This window comes from Myxocyprinus asiaticus, chromosome 31, assembly GCF_019703515.2.
Source record: "Myxocyprinus asiaticus isolate MX2 ecotype Aquarium Trade chromosome 31, UBuf_Myxa_2, whole genome shotgun sequence".
Lineage (NCBI taxonomy): Eukaryota > Metazoa > Chordata > Actinopteri > Cypriniformes > Catostomidae > Myxocyprinus > Myxocyprinus asiaticus.
In genome coordinates this window covers 18,815,541-18,834,915 of record NC_059374.1, presented here as the reverse complement: position 1 = coordinate 18,834,915, position 19,375 = coordinate 18,815,541, and the positions used below count along the sequence as shown (strand labels likewise).

At 41.3% G+C, this 19,375-nt stretch overlaps 1 protein-coding gene across 1 annotated transcript in view; it reads left to right on the top strand.

Annotated features, from left to right (window-relative positions):
• The window catches only part of LOC127422355 (protein yippee-like 2), a 28,153-nt gene extending 17,657 nt beyond the window's left edge, over positions 1-10,496 (top strand). The window contains exons 2-5 of the mRNA XM_051665813.1: positions 3,578-3,807; positions 4,043-4,086; positions 4,407-4,515; positions 9,431-10,496. Of these exons, the coding sequence (XP_051521773.1) occupies positions 3,691-3,807; positions 4,043-4,086; positions 4,407-4,515; positions 9,431-9,520 (360 nt within the window). The 5' untranslated portion in view covers positions 3,578-3,690 and the 3' untranslated portion in view covers positions 9,521-10,496. The remainder of the gene's footprint in view (positions 1-3,577; positions 3,808-4,042; positions 4,087-4,406; positions 4,516-9,430) is intronic.
• The last annotated feature ends 8,879 nt before the right edge of the window (positions 10,497-19,375 follow it).

Sequence of the window (19,375 nt, the reverse complement as noted above, 5' to 3'; positions counted from 1 at the left end):
GCACTATGGTGTTGAATGCTGAGCTGTAGTCTACAAACAACATTCTCACATAAGTGTTCTTTTTTTCCAGGTGGGAGAGAGCAGTGTGTATTGTGGATGCAATGGCATCATCAGTGGAGCGGTTGTTGCGGTAAGCAAACTGTAATCTCTGATTAGTCTCTCAAAGCATTTGCTGATGATGGGGGTCAGAGCAACAAGACACCAGTCATTTAAGCAAGTGATTTTGGATTGCTTTGGAACAGGCACAATGGTGGACATTTAAAGCATGTGGGGACCACAGATAAGGAGAGGGAAAGGTTGAAAATGTCCGTAAAAACACCAGCCAGTTGGTTCGCACACGCTCTGATGATGCGGCCCGGAATGCCGTCTGGACCCGTGGCTTTGCGGATATTCACCCGTCGGAAGGATCGGGTTACATCCGCTATAGAGACGGAGAATGAACAAGCCTCTGTAGCTTCGGCTGCGAGAGCTCTCTCCACGAGGCCGGTGTAATTTCCCTCGAAATGAGCATAAAAAGTATTTAGCTCATCCGGTAGAGAGGTAGAGGTGTTCACGGAGGAGTTTTTATTCCCTTTAAAGTCTGTGATGATGTTAATTCCCTGCCACATGCTTCTAGAGTTGGTGGTGTTGAACTGTCCTTCAATCTTGTCCCTGTACTGACGTTTTGTTGTTCTTTTCGGAGGGCATAACTGGCTTGTTTATGCTCCTCCGCGTTCCCGGAATTAAAAGCGGAGGTCCGCGCATCAAGTGCTGCGCGAACATCGCTATTAATCCAAGGTTTCTGGTTTGGATAGATCCGTATTGTTTTGGTCAGAAAGATGTCCTCTACGCACTTTCTGATGAAACACGTTACGCTATCAGCGTAAAGTTCGATGTCGTCATCAGAAGCAGACCGGAACATCTCCCAGTCCGCGTCATCAAAACAGTCTTGTAGCATACAGTCTGATTGGTCCGACCAACACTGGATCGTTCCGAGGGTGGGTGCTTCCTGTTTCAGTTTCTGCCTGTAAGCGGGCAGAAGCAGAATGGAAGAGTGGTCCGATTTGCCAAATGGTGGGTGGGGGAGGGATTTGTAGCCATCCCAGAACGGAGAGTAGCAATGGTCCAAAACCCGGTCCCCTCGTGTGTTAAAACTAATGTGTTGGTAGTATTTTGGTGCGACTGATTTGAGATTGGCTTTGTTAAAGTCCCCGGTCACAATGAACGCGGCCTCGGGGTGCACGGTTTCCTGCTTGCTTATAATCCCGTACAGTTCCTTGAGTGCCCTGTCTGTGTCGGCTTGTGGCGGGATGTACACAGCAGTGATAAAGACCGCTGTGAATTCCCTCGGTTGCCAGAATGGTCGACACAGAAGCATGAGAAATTCCAGATCAGGAGAGCAGAAAGACTTGACAGAATGTACGTTCCTCTGATCACACCAGGATTTGTTGATCATAAAACATACACCACCACCTCTGCTTTTACCTGAGAGGTCTTTTGCTCTGTCCGCTCGGTGCATGGAGAACCCCGCGGGTTCAATGGCTGAGTCTGGAATCTCCACAGACATCCAAGTTTCTGTAAGGCAGATAATGCAGCAGTCCCTCGTCTCTCGTTGGAAAGAGATCCGCACTCTCAGCTCGCAGAGCTTGTTATCCAGAGACTGAACATTTGCCAGTAGAATACTGGGTAGCGGGGGTCGATTTTCGCGACGTCTTACTCTGATGAGAACGTCCGCTCTGTTTCCCCTTTTCCTTTTGCGTTTCCGCGGCTGGGCAGCCCAGAAAAAGGGCTTCGGCGTGTTTGTAAACAGCGGGTCGGCATCAAGGAATTTGAAGTCCTGTTTACGGTGTGTAATTGCAGAACCAATGTCCAAAAGTGTTTGTCTGTCATAGACAATAAGGCAGATAACATCCAAGACAAAAAACATAAGAATTGTAAACAAAACAAACAAAAAACTACAATGTTGTGTCGGAGCTCGCAACGCAGCAGCCATACTCTGCGCCATCTTGAGTCCAATAAGGCTGAATACTTAAAAAAGTTAGATAACACCGCTCCTCAATAAGCAGCACAATTTGAGGTATCATTCATGTCAATAACTCAAACGGTGCGGGATGAGTTCAGCCTGGTCTCATATACCTACATTTTTGCAAACTGATTTTTACGTGACTGGTTCTACGTATGGCGGCAGTTTCCTGGTGAAATGAACACTATTACTGGTGCCACAACAACAAAGACTTTTATTCCTTTTCACACAGATCACAAATAAAAGGGAAGATTATCAGTTCATAAACTTTTCACCCTGTTCCACACACAATGCTATCCTATGACATCTAATCACTTTTACTATAGCACATGATTTGTAAGGTGATATGTTTGCATTATATAGCCAACTACATTTATAACCCAGTTTGAGTGTGATCAAATTGCGCGGTAGCTCAAATTGTATTACGAATCCTGAAGAGCATGCGAATCGACACATGAGTGGAAAGTGTCATAGAAGCACCACAAAATGACATGGTTGCTTCAGCAATTGCATTTTTTATCTCACATTTGCTTTTTATGACACTATTAGTTAGGTTTAGGCTAAAGGTTTAGGGTATGGAGGTTGGCTTTGTTGATTTCAAACTCGATAGATGATTAATCTTAACCTGATCTGTCTGGGAGAACATTTAACTCAAACATTTAACTCACCTCGGAAATGCCTCGCCACGTATTGACACAGTTACGTAATTTTAATTAGATGAGACTCAATGAGTTACATGTTGAAGTTTAATACTTATGGTTAGGGGTTTGTTCCTATCCAGTCCCTAACCAAGAATGAACAATTGTAATATTAATGCTTGGCTTAGCTAGCACTACTAATGATTGTTTCCAAAAGGTTTCAACAAAGAGGTACAGTAGTATAAATGCCAAGAGTTTGACTTGTCCAAACAGTGCAGTGGTTTTGAAAGCAGCACAAGAGCCACTGTGTTTAGATTTTTCAAGAGATTTTTAAATCGGAAAAGTTACATGTCGAAAATGAAAATTCTGTTATGATTACTCTCTCTCATGTCATTCCAAACCTGTACGGCTTTCTTTCTTATGCGGAAACACAAAAGAAGATGCGTGAGCTTGCGATATTTTGAACACTAAACAATGCAAGTTCTCGTGTGCCATTGTGAACAAGATTCTCTCATAGTGCTAATGAACACCAATGGAAATCAAGATTGTTACTGCACAATGACTTAAATTTCAGGTTGTTTCTCACCAAAACCCATCATATGTCTTCAGAAGACATGGAATATGACGCATGAGTCACATGGACTATTTTATTATACTTTTGGGCCCTTTCTTAAGCTTTAAAGTGAGTCACTATCAACAGCTATTTTATTGAAAAGATGGACTGCGATATTCATCGAAACATCTCCTTTTGTGTTCACAAGAAAGAAAGTCACACAGGTTTGGACCGGCATGAAGGAGAGTAAATTAAGAATTTTCATTTTTGGGTGAACTATTCCTTTAACGTTACATCAACCTATTACAAAGGTGGAATCTATGAAACTTAAAACCGCCCATGGTCCCATCCCTATCATCTCCGGGTACTTCTCTGTGTGTGCAGGTGTATACCTCCCACCCTGCCCCACCACGGCCCTCACCTGTGTGTTGCGGTGCTTCCCCTGTGAGCCGACCTGGGCCGGCAGCCCATTCTTGCACCGCCCGCCAACCCGGCCCATGGTCACCATGACGCGCTCCAAAACCTTCCAGGCCTACCTGCCCAGCTGCCATCGCACCTACAGCTGCATCCACTGCAGGGCACACCTTGCCAACCATGACGAGCTCATCTCCAAGGTAATTAACGAGCTGAGAATTAATGACCTGACAACAGGAGTAATAACAAGGCAGGAACAAACATGTTTGTTAACTGTACGAAGCTTACACGTTGAATGATCAACATCCTGTTTAATGTCACGACAGTTCTGCTCAGCTACTGTAGATACAGCAAATATCTTCAAATTAACATTTCAAAGTGATGTCATATGCTATACTGGTATTCTCATAGGAATTTGTCTGTTTTTTCCTCTAGTCTTTTCAAGGAAGTCAGGGTAGAGCATATCTGTTCAACTCTGTGTAAGTTGTCTCTGTACATTTATAGTACATTTATGCAGTTGACAAATGCTTTTTATCCAAATCAAGTTACACTGCATTTAAAGTATACATTTTTGCCAGTATATGCGAATTTGATTTGTGGAATCGAACTCACAATCTTGATGTTTTGATAAAACCCTTATGCTCTACCAGTTGAGCTACAGGAACATTTAGCTCAACATTTTCATTTATGTATTTTAAGCAGTTTGGCATGAACAGACTTTATGTATATCAGTCATGTCCACTATACTTCCTCAGTCCTAATTGTTCCTTCCTGGGCATGGTTGTGTCTCATTCCTCAGGGTGAACGTGGGATGTGGTCCTGCAGAGGAGAGGGTTCTGCTCACAGGGCTCCATGCAGTTGCAGACATCTACTGTGAAAACTGCAAAACTACACTGGGGTGGAAATATGTAAGAATACACTCACAGACACAATGAAAGCAAAGTACAGTACATTTGTTCCCTCCCCAGTGCGCTCAGACCATTTATGGAAGCTAAGCTGCAAACACGTTATTCAGAATTATTTTTATTTTTAAAAATCAGGGATCCCTCAGACATGAAAAAACCTGTAAATATCAGAGAATTTTAAGGGATAGCTCACTCAAAAATGAAAATTCTCTCATCATTTACTCACCCTCATGCCATCCCAGATGTGTATGACTTTCTTCTGCAGAACACAAACAAAGAGTTTTAGAAGTATATCTCAGCTCTGTAGGTCCATACAATGCAAGTGAATGGTGACCAGAACTTTGAAGGTCCAAAAATCACATAAAGGCCACATAAAAGTAATCCATAAGACTCCTCTGAAGTGATGCAATCACTTTGGGTGAGAAGCAGATCAATATTTAAGTCCTTTTTTCTATAAATCTCCACTTTCACTTGTGGATGTGAAAGAAAGTGAAAGTGGAGATTTATAGATTGTCTGTTTCTCACCCAAAGTGACTGCATCGCTTCAGAAGACAAATATTAAACCACTGAAGTCTTATGGATTACTTTTATGCTGAATTTGGGATTTTAGAGCTTCAAAGGTCTGGTCACCATTCACTTCCATTGTAAGTACCTCACTGGAACACAGATTTTTGCTTTTTTTAAATTAAAGGAAGGGCAAGTCAAAATATTTTTTGTGGTAAACAACACTATGCCTCAAATGCTGTCGGTTGAGCTTAACTTGGATCGAACCCAGAATTTTCCTTTAAAATGTTTACGCCTATAAACTCTCTTTATATTAACTGAACAAGTCGGCCAAGTCAAAAACACAATTGCATTTTACAGGAGATAACAGCACATTGGTAATATGCACTGCTTTGTGAGTGTAAGCTTGCTCGTAGAGGCTTGTCTAAGCAGTACACATTCCTGATATGGTGTCCATTTTTAATTTAGCAGCTGTGCTGCCTGCCGATTGTTTTTTTCCACATATCAGCACTACTGGATTTCCGGTCGTCCTTGCCAGTTGAGTTATTGGGAGTCTTGACCGTCGCAAACACAGTAACACCAATGAGCCTACACACAAAGATATGCTGTACATTTCCATCACGCCCAGTTATTTATAAGCACGTCAGATATTTATGTCTGAACCGGTGGTGTGAATGCCTGTGTTGCAGAGTAGCAAGGATGATTGACCCAGTGCCCTTCTACAGAAATCTGATGAGAGCTCCCTGCTGCCTGCATCCATCAGCTATAAAAAGACAAGACAAACAGGATATTAGATGCTGTAGTGCAGCTCAGCATTTAGGAGATGTTTCATATCGGGCAGGAGTGTTTCGTATCTGTACAAGAAACACTCAGATATGTGTTTTATTTGTGTGAGTATTGAAACAAAATAGATTTTGACATTTTCTAAACAAAATAAGAGTGGTGTTTGCCTGTGCAAAACTTGTCACCACAAAGCTAGGGTGTTGTGGATGGTTTCCTGGGCATCTGAGGTGATCTGAGTGTTTTTAGTATGTTGCAATGTGGTTACTAGAGTTTTGCTTGGTGGTTACTTACCACCCTTCGGAATGGCTCGGGTGCCCTCAATGCAAGTTTATAGGATGTTTCACAAGTTTTATAATTTATATGTTGTAAGCACTCTATGATTGCTTAAAAAAACTAATAGCACACCTCTTCTCAACAAGATGCACAAGTTATGTGCTACAGTTTAATTCTTAAGGGATCATGACATGAGGAATCAAATTTTTCTTGATCTTTTAACATATAAGAGGTCATTGTACTTTCATATTTCATTTTTAAGTTTCAGAACTCAAAACTTCCACCTCACTGCAAAAAGAGCATTTGTTGAAACCAAGCTGCCAAAGCGACTCGTTCTCTGCTTCCTCAACATTGTGATATCACACTGTGGTAGACATTTGCATCTGACCGCCTGCTAGAGTTGGGTGATATGACCAAAATTCTATATCACAGCACCAGTAATTTTATATCACTGTAACGGTATATATCATGATATACGGTGGCAAGAATTAGCTGGTTTTCTGCATTAATTGGTCATAAAATGTGATCTCACCTTCATCAAAGTCACAAGTATAGACAAACTTGTACTAAAGCTAACAACACACAAACAGTTATAATCTTTATGTATTTACTGAACACACCCTCTTAAAGATTCACAGTGCTGTGGAAAAAGTATGTGAACCCTTGGATTTAATAACTGGTCGATCCTCCTTTGGCAGCAATAACCTCAACTACTATACTACTATTCTGATGCAAGTGAAGCATTGTAATGCAGCACTTTTCATACTGCTGTCTCCTTAAGATGAATAGCTTATGATGTATTATTCTTTTTTTGTAAGTCTTCTTTGGATAAAAACGTCTGCCAAATGAATAAATTTAAATGTAAATGCAACCAAGCGTTTCTGTTAGCTGTGAATTAGACCTGCACAACATTCAGAAGGAATTTTAGACCATTCTTCCTTACAGAACTGCTTTAGCTCAGCCATAATCTTAGGATGTCTGGTGTGAACGGCTCTCTTGAGGTCATTCCACAGCATCTCTATTGGGTTAAGGTCTGGGCTCTGACTGGGCCACTCAAAAAGGTGGATTTTCTTTTTTTAAAGACATTCTGTAGTGGATTTACGTCGATGTTTAGGGTCACTGTTCTGCTGCATCACCCAACTTCTACTGAGCTTCAGCTGATGCTCAGCCACCCTGACATTATCCTGTAAGATATCTTGATAAACTTGGGAATTAATTTTTCCTTTGATGATGGCAAGTGGTCCAGGCTCCAAAGCAGCAAAGCAGCCCCAAATCATGATGCTCCCTCCACCGTACTTCATTGTTAGGATAATGTTTACATGTTGATATGCGGTGCCCTTTTTATGCCATACGTAGTGCTGCGTGTTATTCCCAAACAACTAAACCTTAGTTTCATCAGTCCACAAAACATTTTCCCATTAGCTTTGTGGAGTGGTCTTTGGAAAACTTCAGGCATGCAGTAATGTTTTTGTTGGAAAGCAGCAGCTTTCTTTGTGGTGTCCTGCCATGGACACAATGCCTGTTTAATGTTTTCCATATAGTAGACTCATGAACAGAGATTTTAACCAGTTCCAGTGATGCCTTCAAGTCTTTAGCTGTCACTCTAGGGTCCTTTTTTTACATCATTGAGCATTCTGTGGTGTGCCATTTGAGTCATCTTGGCTGGACGGCCACTTCTAGGGAGAGTAACCACAGTACTAAATCGTCTCATTTTTAGACAATTTGTCTAACTGTGGACATATGAATATTTTTGCGAGGCATGGTACACGTCAGCAGATACTCTTGTGAATAGCAAACTCAAAATGTTTGAGTGCTTTTTATAAGTTAAAGTTGCTTTAACCCACACCTCCAATCTCGTTTCATTAATTTGATGCCAGGTTTGCCAACTCCTAACTCTAATTAGCTTTTGTTGTTGTAATTAACCTAGGGGTTCACATACTTTTTCCAACCTACACTGCGAATGTTTGAATTATGCATTCAGTATGTACAAGAACAATACAATCATTTTTAGTTAAGTTTAGTTATTAGTTAAAACAGATTGTGTTTGTTCATTATTTTTAGTTAGATAAGTGATTAAACCAAATGTTAAGACATAAATGCAGGTATTTCCAAAGGGCTCACACACTTTTTCTTGCCACTGTATGTGTTTTTCCGTAAAATAAAAACCAAAAAAAAAACTGTTGATGTATTACACAGATATTTATATACCGCAATATAGACGGTATAAAAAATTGACACTTTATTCTGTCGCCACAATAAATATTGCAATACCGCCCAGCCCTACCGCCTCCACAACAACACATCAACACCTACTTTACCTTATCACTTCTGTAGCCCGCCCAGTAGCAGTGAGCCGTGAGAAGGCAAGGGGAGAGAACAGGTCATTCAAGAGCCAATCATAACAGCAGGTATTTACTGTCAAGTCTTAAAGGAGAAGTAGCACCAAAACTGTGTGTTTCTGACAGAGGGTCATAATTAGGGTGGAAAATGATCATGTTTTACAAATATGACAGATATATTTTTGTGCAAAAACTTTACTGATATTATAAGTGAACCTCAAGGAACATATTAAAATAATAAAAAATGCATGTCATGACATCTTTAATGTGAGAAAGAATGTGAAACTGGGTCAAAAATACCTTTGAAATTCAAAGTGTGAGACTTAAAATGACCCCCCTTAATGAATTCCCATTATTTTATTGTAACAAGTTTATACACATCACATAAAATTAGCTGATGTTGATTTTATAGGTAACTGCCTATATAGTTACTCAGATAGTTCACCCCAAAATGAAAATGATGTCGCTATTTACTCACCTTTACTCATGTAGTTCTAAATTGGGGCTGGTTAAATAAAAACAATTTCAAAAAGGATTTTCAGATTATTGTGATCTTCATTTGAACAATCTCGATATTGATTCTTAAAATCACATATGGTATCGAAATTGGTTTTGAGAATCATCAAATTGCTTTCATATGTAAGCAAAATGGACATTCTAACTTAAATATATATATATATATGCAAACTAATTGGAATCTAATCAAATGGAATCCGAATCGAGTTGAGAGATTGTGAATCAGAATCAAATCGAAAAATCTGTATCGACACCCAGCCCTTAAAGTCAAATGGGTTTAGAACAACATGAGGGTGACTAAATAATGACAGATTTAAAATTTTTGTGACTTACCCCAAACTATACCTTTTTATAAAGTGAATGTCTGAGACTGATTTGGGTTTTGTTCCAATCCTAATACTAAGTAAGAGCAATAGTAATAGTGATGCACTTATAATATGCATTTGCACAATGTTCTGCGGTAAATATCATGCTTGCTCACATTTCTCTTGCCCCCCTGATAGGAACATGCCTTTGAGAGCAGTCAGAAGTACAAGGAGGGCAAGTTCATCATCGAGCTCGCCCACATGATCAAGGACAACGGCTGGGACTGAGCGAGTGTCCGGGCGAGACGAAGTGGATGACGGGTGGATGGTGAATGTGTGGGTGAATGACTGACTTTGGTTTGCCATTACCCTCTTAAACCCTGTTCTACCCTGTTCTCCTGCTGACACACACATCCCTTGTCTTGGGGATCAAGAGAGGAGGCCGTCCCAGGGGGGTTTTGTGTGTCTGGAGGAGAGCATGAGCGTGTATGTGGCTGCCACCGGTACACGGGAGCACACTGAGATACATGAAAGCATACACAAGGTGTACAGACATACATGTGTACAGACAACAGCACACATGCATACACTAGGGCTTGCACGACTACTCATTTTTACTAGTCGACTAGTATGCAGGTCAGTGTTTACCTCATGTAATCATGCACAGTGCAGCATCTGTGGTCTTTGCTGTGTCCGCACAGCTGATATGATGCTGGTGAGAAAGCAAGCTTATCCAATGTGCCCAATTGGTGTGTACATGCCCAGTTGTCATGTAAACCTGGGTGTTTCTTATGTTGTCAGGTTTGTTTAATAAGCTGATTGTTGATAGTTATTAGAGTATCGGTGTGCATGTAAATGCACTCACTCTCATAAAAAGTGCAAAAACTTATTGTAAAAAATAATGCAATTTCCCACTCACGTATAGTTTCTGTTAGCCTGTGGCTGCAGATTAATTTGTTTCAGGGTAGTTCGCAAGAACTTTGTCTTGTATTTTATCTTGCACTCTAAATGGACTCAAACCATCTCAGATGTCAACTTGTAAGGTGCTTTGTGAATGCAAAATGCTTTTTTATGTCTTTTTATTTAGTATATTTTCAAATATACAGGGTTCCTGTGGTCATGGAAAACCTGGAAATATCAGGGAATTTAAGGATTCTGTTTTGCAGGCCTAGAAAAATCATGGAAATTAATAAACTCATGTCACAGGTCATGGAAAAGACATGGAAAATTCTAGAAAAAACAATATTTTTTCTTCATATTGCTCTTTGGCTGAGAAAAACTTGCTTGTGAGCCATACTCAAGTCAAGTCATTTTTATTTGTATAGCGATTTTCACAACACACATTACAAAGCAGATTTACAGAAAAATTAGCTGTAACAAAAATGAAGCTTTAATGTCTGTAATGTCTTAAAGTCATCATTGTGCAGTTTGATGAAAAACAAGATTATACAATATGCCTTAAAAAAATAAATACTGTAAATATATATTATTTGTCTTTAGACCCCCAGTGAGCAAGCCAAAGGCGACTGTGGCAAGGAACACAAAACTCCATAGGATGTAAGTTTGTGGAATAAAAAATAACCTTGGAGGAAACCAGACTCACCGATAAGCAGCATGAATAAAATGGCAATATTAGTTAACTATGCATAATACAAGTCAAGTGTTAAATTAGTTCAGTCAAGACAACTCTCAGAGTACTGTAACATATATTTTTTATTCTGTATATGACATGGTATGGGCTTGGTCTTGGTGGACTAGATCTGCTCTACTGCTGCTGCTGCTACTTGACATGAGTACATATGCTGCTGCTGTTGCATGGAACCCATGCGCTGCTGCTGCTGACAGAAGTGTGCTGCTTCTACTGAACAAACATAAAATCCCCCAAAACCATGTTAAAAGAAAATAAATAGACAGGACAAGCAAATAAGGTGATCCCTCCCCCAAAACGAGTAGATCTGACCAACAGACATGTGGGCTGCAGTGAGGTGGCTATCAGTCGCGTGTAGCTAGCAGTGTATCCCTAGCGTGTGTTAAAAATTTGTTCCCACTGGGGTTTATCTAGTGACCTGAATAACTATGTGTGATTGTTTAGTAATCCTAATTTGTTTGTTTTTTGTTTTTTTGACAGCACATTTGTGCTGCCGCAGTGTCGACCTGTAGATGTTGTAGTTGCGGCACCTGGACCGCACATTTCGCTGCTTGCATTTTTTTTTTTTTTTCTCTCTCCCTTGGCTTGAGCCAAGTTAGACAATGACTAGACTAGCATGGCGCAAACTGACAGAACACCCTAGCCAGTTTAGACGACGACTAGCACGGCACAGCTGACAGCATACCCCAGCAACCACTTGAGCAATTGTATGATCGACTGAATCCAGAACACATTGCTTGAGTGTTCAGAATAAATTGAACTGGTCTAAGATACATGCTGCTGAAAACCAACATTCCATTCTTTTAGATAGCCGATAAGGTAACTGGGTGCTGAAGTGATCTTCCTCTGGCTTTGAAGAATGCTGGTGTATGCTTCTGCTTACAGAGTCCCTTCTGGATACAGAGTCCCTTGAGTAGACATATTTGCTTCACTGCAGACGAACCATGACTTGACATAGGTTATCCGTCGACTGTTAGGAAGAGAGGGTCATAAAAGGAGGCAGAGTTCTGGGTCTCAGGTCCAGAGACATGTGGAGAGAGAGCAGAACATTTGCGCTGCTTGCAGTGTCGTTAGGTTTAGTTGCTCGGCCCTAAGATGCCGCAGTTGCGGCACCTAGACAGCACATTTGCGCTGCTTTGCACTGTCGTGAGAGGTTTAGTTGCTCAGCCTAAAGATGCTGCGGTTGTGGCACCTGAACAGCACAAAATAAATAAAAAATACTCTATGGAATGCCTTCGAATATTTTCTCTGACAGTGGGGGGCCTTGAAGTCAAAGGGTGGAGAACCACTGATCAAAATACATTAAGGTAAATTTTCAAACAGATTAATGGTTTCAGTGGGCATGCATGCATTTATACATCAATTACCTTGCAACAACTGAGATGGCCATTATGCTTTAAAATATAAAATCAAATATGCTTTTATGACAAGTTTAAAGCTGCACTGAAGCTGCCATCATTTATGAAAAACCAGCGTACAAAACTTACACCGAGGCTGAGTTTGTAGAGTAGGGAGAACTCTATGCAGAGTTCGGAATGGCACACCACCCCCACTACCTCCGCTGCATGTGTCAGTGGCAGAAATAGCATGAAAAGTACGGTAGTATGCCATTCCGAACCCAGCCCTAGTCTGGTTTCAATGTGGCACTGTGTTCAAGCTAGACAGATACCTTTCTGCTGAAATACTATTCCAAAGCGTTTTAAAACAAATGATTAAAAGTAATTCTGTTCACTTAAAACTGAATTGTGCAGGTACAGAGCAGGCTTAACACAGCTATGTAAAGATACTTTTAAAAGCTTGAATTCTCTTCTAGAAAAAAACTGAATATAAAATGTATCTCATTACCTGATACCTCTCTTATGAAGGATGGTGGTATGCTGCTGCAGAAGGAATCATACAGCTGTAGATAAAGAATTTGATGCTGCCAAAAGAATGGTGTGATGTCACGATCAGCCGAAGGACCCTCGCTGTCCCTGCCGGTGATGCCGGTGTCATGATCAATTGAGTCCACCCTGTAAATTGAGTCACCATGGGGGTAACCGTTTGTAATGCCTGAGCAAAAACCTATCATGTTATCATGATAGCATGTCATTAAAGTCTAGGCCAACTGAAAAACACAAACAACGACTCATCTTTAATTTCACAATCTATAACTTCAGTTATATATTATTATGTGTAACATATGATTCAAGAGACATGTCGTATTTACATAGTTAAAACTGCATATACCATTGTAACACAGTTCAATGGAAAGGAGGAGGCGAGAACCGGCTTAACAAGAATATTTTAATAATAATTTTAAGCAAAAAGACAAACACAAACAGGTGTCAGGCAGCTGCCCGTAACTCTCTCTCTGTCGCGCTGCCGTCACCGGTCGCCAACCAAAAACATAATACCAACCAAAAACACAATAATAATATTTAAAAAGAGAGGGAAAGGCCAATGCGGAGCGGCAGCGGGAGAGAGAGAGGAGAGAAAGAGAGAAAAAAAATTTACATTTACACGCCGGTTCTCTGATTTGCCGTAGCCTGGTCCTCGGCCACTCCACCCTCTAGTGGATGACAGCCACGCCTCCCCAGGCGGATCGGAGGCAGTCCTCCGGCCCCTGGCGGACGGAACGCTCCTTCGTGTTTTCGGTGGATGGAAGGGGTCTCCCCCGCCCCTGGCAGCGGTCCTCCCGCTCCAGGTGGTCGGCCAGGATCCCCTCCCCACTCACGGTCAGCGGTTCTCTGACCCTACCACATTTTAGTGGCTGGTAGGGATCTCCTCCACCCCTGGCAGCAGCCCTGACTGCTCCAGGCGGTCGGCTAGGAGCCCCTCCTCCCCTCGCGGTCGGCGGCCGCTCCTCCGCTCTCAGGCGGCCGGGCTCCTCCGTCCCCTGGCGGATAGCCGCGGCTGCTCCGTTGGGGTGGATGGTAGTGGCGAGGACTCTACTACAGCGCATCTCTCCTCCTTCCCGGGTTGCGGCACCAGTGTAACACAGTTCAATGGAAAGGAGGAGGCGAGAACCGGCTTAACAATATAAATAATATTTTAATAATAAACTTAAGCAAAAAGACAAACACACACAGGTGTCAGGCAGCTGCCCTTCACTCTCTGTCACACTGCCGTCTCCGGTCGCCTTTATCCTTCTCGGGCTTGATCAGCCTAATTAGGGTGTGCGGAATCACGGCTCGGCCCTGTCCTCTGCCCTGCCACAACCATAAAGTGAATTTGTAAGATTTTTAATCAGGCACTAAATAGAGTACCCATTACTAGCTCTTTGAGCCAATGGAACCGCTGTGATGTCATATGGGGACTCAACTTATCATGACACCGGAGATCTTTTGTATACTCTTCGACGAAATATCCGAAGAAAGATCTTTATCTCCTCTCCAGCGTATTGCCCATAGTTGATGGTAGACTGCTGTATTAGCTGAATTAGCAGGCTCCCTTTATAAGGGCTCTGGTGATAGCTGCCTGTAATAACATTCTAAAATAATGCTGTCTTGCTAGTCTATGAGGTCTTACGATAACATAATCGCTTCATCAGCTGCAGTTTATATGTTGTGTTTAGCGGCAGCGTGGGTAGATTGGGGTCACCGATGAGATGTTAACACTCGGCTTAGTAGGCTCGGCATGCCCGGAAGATGATGTATCCTTCGGTGTGTTTGTGGATAGGGATTCCAGGATCTCGTACGATACTCAATCAGTTCCCCGATCTTCTAGGAAAAAGGGACTTTCTTGGTCTGAAGTTCGAGATGAGGCATGGAGGTGGGAAAACTAGGAGAAAATAGTGAAAATGGTGACTGCGGGAGGCTTGAGAAACGCTGCGTTACCATGCTTCTGCAGCCATGCCGCTAGCGGCACCAGCACAAAAAAAAAGGCAGTTCAGGAAAAAAGGGGTTCTTACTGGTTAACGTAGCAAGGTGTGCCAGGGTGACCTATCAGCCTGCACCACAGAGTTTCCTAACTGAACTTAATTTGTCATTAAACTGAGTAGATGTTGGTGGCCAATGTTTAAACAAAGGGATTTTGTATGAACTGTAAGATTAATAACCTAAAGTCTTTGAAGTCCATCCTGAATTAACTGCGAAGTGCACACAGATGCATTATCCTTTGTTATTTGGTTGATTAAGGTTTTAGTTGACAATTAATTTATTGTCTATGTTTTCCATTTTAAGAGAGTGTAGTCCATCCTATGACCAAGATGATGCAAGCAGAGTTCAGTGAGGGGAATCGCAGTCTTGCTGGAAGATTGTGGCAGTTCATTTCCAGTGAAGTCCATCCTAAGTCCAAGGTTCAGGCAGTGGCCAGTGAAGTATCAAATGTCTTACGGTTGGAGTTGGCAGCAGTTCATCCACTATGAAGTCCATCGTAGTAGACTGAAGTGATATCTAGCTGGCACAGGCTGCAGTTAGTCATCATCACTCAGCAACACGTAGCAGTGGGAGTTTGACATCCGGCAGGACCGGAGCTGGAGCTAGGGACAGAGAAACAGATAGAATAATATAAACATAGATGCTGTTCACTTTAAAGCAAAGTTATAAAATATGAGAAGTGTTTCAAGTTCCAGCAGACCTGACTAATGCAGCATAACTATGAGTTGATGGATAAATTAAGTGTATGCCTGGCTGAATAGATGTGTGTGTCTGATGAGTCCCGAACAATGTTAGGAAGACTTCCATAGTTTAGGAGCCATATAGGAAAATTATCTACATCCTTTTGTGGATTTTGATATTCTAGGTATTATAAAAGGTGAACTTACTTTTTTTTTTTTTAAGTATCTTTTGTCTTTGTGTTATCTTGGACTTACACTGACTCCTAGCGGCTTGGATGTAGCATAATTTAAAATCAATAGTTTTCAGTTTCAGATGCCATTGTAGAAATTTAGTATTCACAGTCAGCCATGATTACTTTAATCAATGAGTGAAAGTGTCAAATAACAGGACGGTTACTGAGATTAAGCGAGTAGTATTTGGCTGGTCATGTGATTTTAACATGGCAGCCCCCATGTGCGGACCCTCTTCATGTAAAATAAAACCGCTTTTATAAGGTTACTGATATGATTTCCTACATATAGTGCAAAATTACAATTCATGTATTTAGACTTTTTTAATAAGGAAAACAGTACTGAGTGCACCTTTAACAGGCCCGAATTTTGCGATCGTAGTGAACGTGGTGGAATATAGTGTGGTGGAATGTCGCTTAAGTACTGTGGAGCTAGACCATTCAAAGCTTTGTAAATACTTAACAGAAGTTTAAAATTAATACGAAATGGTCACGTGACGCCATGCGAGTTTCAGACGTGTGAACAGCGAGCTCTGTGCACTTTGCTAGTTATAATACTTTTTATGTCATTAACCAGTGAGATTTGATACACCCTGATCCTTAACTGTTCAAGGAAGACAGTGTCAAAGAATTCAGAATCCTTGGGCTCTGGAGACATTAAAAGACACTTACGTGCTCAAGCTGATAAACCTGACAAGGCCCTGAAAATCGTAACCGTCAGAATAACATCCATATTGTTGGAATTCCTGAGGACAAAGAAGGTCGGGATATTGTGAAATTCCTGGATGGGCTCTTTCCGAGTCTGCTCAACATAACAGGCCATAAGCTGGAAATCGAACAAGCTCACAGGGTTCCAGCTCGGCGATCTGATGAAGGAGTTAGGCCCTGATCAATTCCGGCCAAATTTCTGAGATTATCCGATTGTTACTCAAGGCGAGGAGTAAAGGAAGTCTTTCTTGGAAGAACCACAGCATTTTCTTGTTCCCATACTTTGCGAATTAGACGAGAGAAACGTGATCGATTCAAGGAATGCAACTCTTACATCAATGGAAGGTCACTTTTGCACTGATGTTCCTGACCAAATTGAGAATAGATGCTAAGGATGGCCGTAAAGTATTTACATGTCCCCAGCAAGCACTGTCCTTCATAAAGTCAGTGGACTGATTAAGTTATTTTGTGTTACTCACGTTGCAGCCAAGTGGACCGACTCTCTGAACATCCACTTGACCGTCTGAGGAAGCTGAGCACCTTTTTTGTTTTGTTTTTGTGCTGGTTCCACCTAGCGGCTGGAGTTTGTTTTGTGTAGTAGCACTTATTCGGGACAGTTTTGTGGATGAATCTGCACGGTCTTTGTGCTTATGCCTCCTATTGGTTGGAGTTTGTTTTGTGGAGTATTTCTTGCAGGACATTGGAGTGATTGGGTCATTTGTTGCACTCATGTAGCACTCGAATGGGCCGGCTTACTGAACATTCGTTTGACTGACCAAGGAAACTGAACTACCTTTTTTGTTTTTGTGCTGGTTCCACTAGCGGCTGGAGTTTGTTTTGTGGAGGAACACAACTTCGGGACAGTTATGTGGATGAATCTACACGTTTTTGTGTTTATTCCGCCTATTGGCTGGAGTTTGCTTTATAGATTATCTTCTGTTGTGTAATTTTGTCTCACAAAACTTGTATAGAAGCAATCCGACGGCAAAGTTGTCACGGGGGCTCTTGTAGGCGTACATGGACTGTTTGAGTTTAGAAGAATGGATGTCGGTTGGCGCTGTCGTGCGCGGGGTTAATGCACATGTTTTTCTTTTTTCTATTTGTTTGGTTCGGGGGGAAGTTTAGGGTTTGATTGTTGAACTAATGTTGGAATGTGGTCTTATAATTTTATTTTTGACACAATCTATTTTTTCTTATATGTCAAAATGTCAAATGTTAGTATGAGTGGATTGTCTCTCTCTACGTAGAATGTAGAAAAAAGATGAAAGGTTATTTCTCTTCTTAAACATAAGAAATATGCATCTTTCCAAGCAATTTTGGAAGATATGGGGTGGACATGTTTTCTTTAGTGCTGGCTCAAGTAAGAGCAGGGGAGTCATTACACTGATAAGTAAACATCTACAATTCAAATGTCTCAAAGAGATTAAAGGTAAATTAGGAAGAGTCATTATTGTTTTAGCAGAAATTCAGGGGCAAAGTTTGACTGGCTAATATTTATGCACCTAACACTGATGATTAGGGCTTTGTTATATACCTTGAAGGGATGTTGCCAGCCGCTGGCACCCCTCATGATATAATATTGGGAGGAGACTTTAATCTATTGATGGACTCAGTCCTTGATCATAGTGAAGCTAAAGTGTGTAAACCCCCTAGAGCAACACTGACGCGTCACAGGATGTGTAAAAATCTTGGTCTTACAAATATATGGAGACTTTTGAACCCATCTGGTAGGGACTATACATTTTTTTCATTAGTCCATAAGATTTATTCTAGAACAGATTTTTTTTATATATCTAAGTCCCTCATTTCATCTGTTGTTGATTGCTCAATTGGAAACATCTTAGTCTCAGATCACACCCTGGAGAGTTTAGAGGTGTTGCCACATACAGAGAAAAAGAAATCATATAGTTGGCGCTTTAATGTATCCCTTTTGCAAAATCCTGAATTCCAACAAATGTTAAAGGATGAAATCAGTGTTTATATGGAGACCAACTAGTCCTCAGTATCCTCTGTGGGCGTAGCCTGGGAGGCACTTAGGGATCAGTTCTTAGGGATCGGATCATACAGTATGCCTCATTCACCAAAAAATCCAAAGCATGAGAACTCGTGGAGTTGGAAGGGAATATTAAAAGTGCAGAGACAGAGCTGAAGCGCCGAATGTCGTCTGATGGCCTCAGAGAATTGATGCAATTGAAATACAGATATAATACTATTTTGTCGCGGAAGGTGGAGTTTTGGATATTCAGGGCAAGACAGTCATACTTTGAGTCAGGGGACAAAGCAGGGAAGCTTTTGGCTTGATATATAAAGCAGAGAAAGTCTTTTTCTACATTCCCTCAGTGAAATCTGCTGGTGGTGAAATATTTACCTCGGCCTTTAATACTTTTAAAGAATTCTATCTTGATCTCTATAGTTCCATGTCTTCGTCTACTGATAAAGATATTAGAAACTTTGTGGAACCATTAGAACTCCCTAATCTAATGACTGAGCAAAAAAATTCTCTTGATTCTGAGAACACCTTTGAGGAGCTTGGTGAGGTAATTAAGGCCTTGACTACAGGCAAGGCTCCGGGGCCAGATGGCTTTTGCTGCTGAATTTCTTATGCTACAGAACTGTCTCCACTTTTGTTAGAAGTTTATACGGAATCATTAAAGAATGGAAAGCTTCCGCCAACCATGACACAAGTTGGATCAGTCTGATTCTTAAAAAGGACAATGATCCAATCGAGTGTAAGAGTTGCCGTCCAATTTCCCTGATCCAGCTAGATGTTAAAATATTGTCAAAAATGTTGGCTGACCGATTACATAAAGTTATGACATCTCTTATACATATAGATCAGGTGGGGTTTATTTGGTGCCGTAGCTCTACTGGTAACATTAGGCGTTTCATCAATATCATGTGGTCAGTGGAGAATGATCAGATTCCGGTCGCTGCCATCTCACTTGACGCCGAAAAGGCATTTGATATGGTAGAATGGGATTATCATTTTAAGATTTTGGAAATATACAGGTTCGGGA